The sequence below is a fragment of the Penaeus vannamei genome, chromosome 32 (assembly GCF_042767895.1).
Source record: "Penaeus vannamei isolate JL-2024 chromosome 32, ASM4276789v1, whole genome shotgun sequence".
In the NCBI taxonomy this organism is placed as follows: domain Eukaryota; kingdom Metazoa; phylum Arthropoda; class Malacostraca; order Decapoda; family Penaeidae; genus Penaeus; species Penaeus vannamei.
In genome coordinates, this window is record NC_091580.1 from 28,573,730 (window position 1) to 28,578,729 (window position 5,000).

Here is a 5,000-nt window from a genome sequence, read left to right on the forward strand (position 1 = left end):
AGGGTGGGGGTGGGTCTGGGTGTGCATGTGTTTGTTTTAGTGACTGTAATTGTAAGCTTGTGCACGAATCCTTTCATCATGTACACCTGTACTTGTCTGAACATGCATGTCTCTTTGCCCGACTTTGTGCACTTGTGTATGTTCAGGTACATGTGCCTCCATGAGCATGAAAAAACATATATGAGTCTGTAATTAAATGTGTATATGTGTCTGTGCTCGTATATGTATCTGAACACTTGTTTGTGGATTGTGTAGGTTAGAGACAAAAGATTCTTACTCTTAGCAATACCCTTTAGCCCTGCATTTCCTGAAGATGTACTTGGCTGAGATTCTAAGCTCCTCTGTTTCTTTCGATGGTAAGCCCTTTTTGCTGCCTGTCACAGAAAAAAGATCATACATTAAATCTAGGCCTCTCAAACTTGACTTAACAATAATGCTCTGTATAACAAGGCCAGTATACAAACCTTATCATATAATTCATATGACTATTATGCATAATTTTAATCTTTAACAAAAAAAAACAATAAATAGACATTCACAATCTTCACGTACCGGCAAATTTTGTCTTCTGGCCGCCGCTTGTTCCAGTCCTTTTTCTACAGCCTGCCGACGCACCCCCTGTCTCATGGGACGCTCTGGTCTTGGTCCTGAAACCCGCACACGTGCTTTGGGATTCCATGCCTCATCCTCCTTCTTCTTCCCTCGAGGTTTGAATACAGGGAAGTCTTCATCATCAGACAAGTCTAATGATGGATAAACTGCAAGGCAAAATAATGGCAAAAATGAACTTACAAGTTTTGTTTCATATCAAAAAGTTTCACATTTAGAACCAATAAAACAAAAATGAACACAAATACAAAAGGTTGAATTTTCTCAAGAAAAACTTTATATAATCTAATGAGCAATTTGTATATTCGTGTCAGATTTTTATTGCTTGATTCCTCCCACTGCTCCTGGTCAGTCTTGCAATCTAATTTCTTTGATTTTGTCTGAAATTGGTCACTGGAATGGTTATTTTTCAACTATTAGTTTATTCACAGCATTTTTTTTCTCTCTCATTCATAATATGATGAATCTTTCTCTTTGTTTATAAGCTCTAAAATGGTGACTCGGGTAGAGAAGAATTCCTTAAATGTTCAATGCTGTAATAAACTAAGAAAAGAGAAGAAAACAAAGCCATAACATTAGTATAAATCCACATAGGTCTTGTGATGAAGAACAAGATTTGTTTAACTTAAAAAAAAAAAATCTTATCATTCTTACCATAGTCTTCATCTTGATGAACTTTACTCATGTTCTCGTCATCATCATATCTCCTTCTAGGTTTAGGTTGCCGAGCATTACCTGAACCTAATTTTCTAGAGGGAGTGCGGCCTCCAGGAACCACACGACTCATGCTCAACATTCCTGCGATTGCTTCTCTGGTGGATGGTGAGGCACGACCACTTTCACTGCTGTAGTAAGATGCCAATAATTAGGAAACTTAATCAATACCTACGAATATACCAAGAAAAAAATGGTATCTATGTAAAGGCCAATCATGTAAAACACTTTTTCATCATACTAACTCTAGGTCATCCATGCGTGCAGGGGAGTCCTCGTTAAAATCAGGTGCATAAGCTGATGCTCTCAGAAGCTCATCAATTCCATTGTGAGCTGAGTTGTGTGAGGGTGCCACCTCCACTTCCTCTGCCACATCAACAGATTCTCCACACACAACTTCAGTTCCCGTTACTGAAATTTCAACATGATATTTTCCCCATTAGAACTGGTGTACCACTGAATAAAATGAAAACAAGTTTAACCCACTTACACTGAGTAATGTCCTATCACTTCATGGAAAAAATTTCATGTCATGAGCCTCGGGAGCCTGACTGTGAGCTGGACAATAGCCTTGGTACAAATCAGCACAAGCTAATGCACCTCAGCCTCATCAAACTTGAAATTTTACCTGCTGTGAATGGGGCATATCACTGTTTGATTATTTCAATACTGAATCATAGGAAAATGTATCATTGGATTATGGGAAAATATATCAGCAAAGTTACGGGTTAAACTGTATCAATAAAATTTATAATCAAAATTTCATAAAACCTTATATAAAAAAATATATCACAAACAGTACATCACAAACAAAAAAGGTGTATGGTACTGACACTCACAACTGAGTTTGATCTTAAGAGGTTCTTGCGATTGCGTGCGAACCCCTTTGCGTCTTGGCGTTTCATCTATCATGAGGCCTGAGGGTTCTCGCTCATCACTATCTCCATCTTCATGGAAGTCATACACTGACTCGTTGTTCTGTTTCTCAATAGTTTCTCTTCTTCTGCAAAAAATATCAACAATTTTCTTTTTAACATCTATTCCACAATAACAGTAAAAAATTTATATTCAGTACTTAAACCTGCTGTTAATACATTACATATACACAAAACATATGCAAAGTAAATCTAATTTGATTTTACACTGTTAGATATCATCTATTATTTAAATATTTTCTCAGTATGAGTTTATTCATGACAATTCTTTACATAATGGAAGAACTGTTTTCCTTACTCTATTTTGACTCTGAGGGTACTAGCAGATGTTGGCGTGGAGGGAACGTCAGAGTCCGTACTTCCAGTGCGCCCCAGACGCATCCGCACACCACCCGGCTCAACCAATTTGTATGGAGTTATACCTGGACTGTCAGACCAATCATACTCAGTCCTGAAACAGTGAAAATTTAAGTATATGGAAACTGAAATAATAAGATTGCTGTTTATATAAAACATTTAAGATGTTAACAGTGTATCCACTACTAAAAAGTCCTTGAATAAAAATATACACCAAAAAATATCTATCGCTTTATATCAAGCTATTTACATCAAAGACTCACTTGACATTTGCTGGGTACTCATTTTTGAACTGTGGATACTCAGGGTCATGGGGCGGGGTGCCACTCATGCCGTAGTCGGAGGACGTGAAGCTCAATCCATAGGGATATGTTGCAGCCTTTGGGAGGGAGAGTTTCAGAGTTCTTCTCTGATCTTCTGTTAGGTTTGTAAAGTCTGAACTACTGAGTTCTACCTGTAATGTAAAAGGTTTTTTAAATCCACTGTTTTCTACCGGTCATCCAATATTCACAATCAACAATCTCTGAATGAACAACTCTGTTAGAAAAAAATAATAAATAAATAAATAAATAATACATTCTAGCCCTAGTTCAAACATACAGCAGCAGGAACCTACCTGAGGGGAGTTGACTTTCATGACCTTGACTTTCTTGTCTGGTAATCTCTCTTCTAAAACATTGTTAAAACTGGTCAGGTTAGTGTAATCTATAAAGTCATCGGCCAGCACTTTCTTTTTCTTGCGTTTTGATTCCCGCTCTGGCTTAGGTGGATTCAGGGCAATGACTTGCTTTTCGGCACTTCGTATCTCTCTCTGCAGGTCCTTGAAGAGCTTTAGAGGCTGGATGCCTGGAGGAACGGGCTCCAGTCCTCCCCTCCCATTCTAGAAGAAGAAATACCAACATCAAAATACTGAACTTCATCTGCACCTATTTTCTTCTGACCTTATTCAACAACAAAGTAAAATAAATACCATTAATTAGGAATATATAAAGCAGGCTCACCTCTCCACCCCACTGTCTGAGGGCTGCCGCTAGAGACCGAGCACCAGCTATCATGATGGGCGGGACCCTGGTACCTGCAGCTCCCATGTCTCTCAGCTCCGTAACCAGCCTAGTTGCTGCATACCAACTCACAGTCTCGTAATGTGGAAACCGGAACTTCTCAGGAGCAGCTGTTTGCTTCTCAATTTCATATACCCTGAGAAATTAAAGGGCAACTTCTAATATCAACATCTAAAGAAATGTAGTTATCAATATCTGAATGCATACCATATCACGGACTAATATCTAATATTCTAACATATCAGCAAGGCTTTCATTAGTGTAACATTATTGAATCAACTCGGTGTAGTCTGAATAGCATAACTATAATTCATGTAAAGTTCCAACTGAGAAGAATGATATAATTTTTACAATGTTAATGTTGCTTTAGCATCTTCTTATACATTTTCATATTTCTCTGAAGTAACCGATGACAATTTAATGCTGCTCTCTATAGGAGATTGTTGTAGCAATTTACCGTTAATCAGGACAATTCAAAATAATCCAAAAAATGTAAATATTTGGGAAAAAAGCTTTTCTTTAGAGAAAAACAGTCAGAGCTTATCTGAACACATACTACATAACTTTTAATTAGGTGTATCTTATCAGAGTAACTGATAAATGTTTTTATTTGGAATAGTAATAGTGTTTATGAGGCTTCAATTAATAGCTTTGGAGTTATGGATGGCACTTGCAAGTTGCCTCAAAAAACACCAGGGTAGAACAATGTATAAAAAAAAACTTAGGGGGTTAATAATGCTGGATATCAAGAACCCTTAATTTGACTTAACCTGTAAGTGCAAGATACATTCCCCGTCCATTGCAGTTTTTATCTGGTATACCTGACCTCACCTGTTTCCCCAATTGCTGAATTCATGGGATTTTTTTTTCTAATACTTTTATTATAACAATGTATGTTTTCATCATCATACTAATATTATCATTATAACCATATTAACAATAGCACTAGAAATAAAAGCTTTTCCTTGCAAAAATTCAAATAATGGGGTTAAAAATCTGATATTAGGTAGGCCTAATAATGGACAAAGCACTTCTGGAGTCATCTGAGCATACACATAATAAATAAAACAAAATTACAATGGTAAGTATATATACCAATGAACTTCTAGTGTCAGCAAGTTGAGACTCATTCACATAGAAGTTACTAAAAACTATCAAAATCTAAAGTGGTATCATCTTGGTTTCGCCACTTGAAGAGAACCATAGTTTCACTAAAAATGTTGAAGGTTTAGCAGATCGCAATACAAGTAAATAACCATAATATAAAATGGAACAATCTAACAAATTACTTTCCCAACAATAAATTTACCACCCATAATCTTAT

The 5,000-nt window shown here is 36.7% G+C and overlaps 1 protein-coding gene across 7 annotated transcripts in view; it reads right to left on the bottom strand.

The window, feature by feature from the left end:
• LOC113829036 (histone lysine demethylase PHF8) overlaps positions 1–5,000 on the bottom strand; it is a 17,674-nt gene that overhangs the window by 2,985 nt on the left and 9,689 nt on the right. The window contains exons 9-17 of one of the 7 annotated variants that reach the window (XM_070144858.1): positions 3,617–3,812; positions 3,232–3,495; positions 2,879–3,069; positions 2,557–2,709; positions 2,163–2,326; positions 1,569–1,734; positions 1,264–1,454; positions 553–758; positions 290–374 (exon numbers count right to left, since the gene is read on the bottom strand). In XM_070144858.1, the coding sequence (XP_070000959.1) occupies positions 290–374; positions 553–758; positions 1,264–1,454; positions 1,569–1,734; positions 2,163–2,326; positions 2,557–2,709; positions 2,879–3,069; positions 3,232–3,495; positions 3,617–3,812 (1,616 nt within the window). Of the gene's footprint in view, positions 1–277; positions 375–552; positions 759–1,263; positions 1,455–1,568; positions 1,735–2,156; positions 2,327–2,556; positions 2,710–2,878; positions 3,070–3,227; positions 3,496–3,616; positions 3,813–5,000 lie in introns of all 7 variants that reach the window. The other 6 variants (XM_070144854.1, XM_070144856.1, XM_070144857.1 and 3 more) reach the window with 6 other exon arrangements.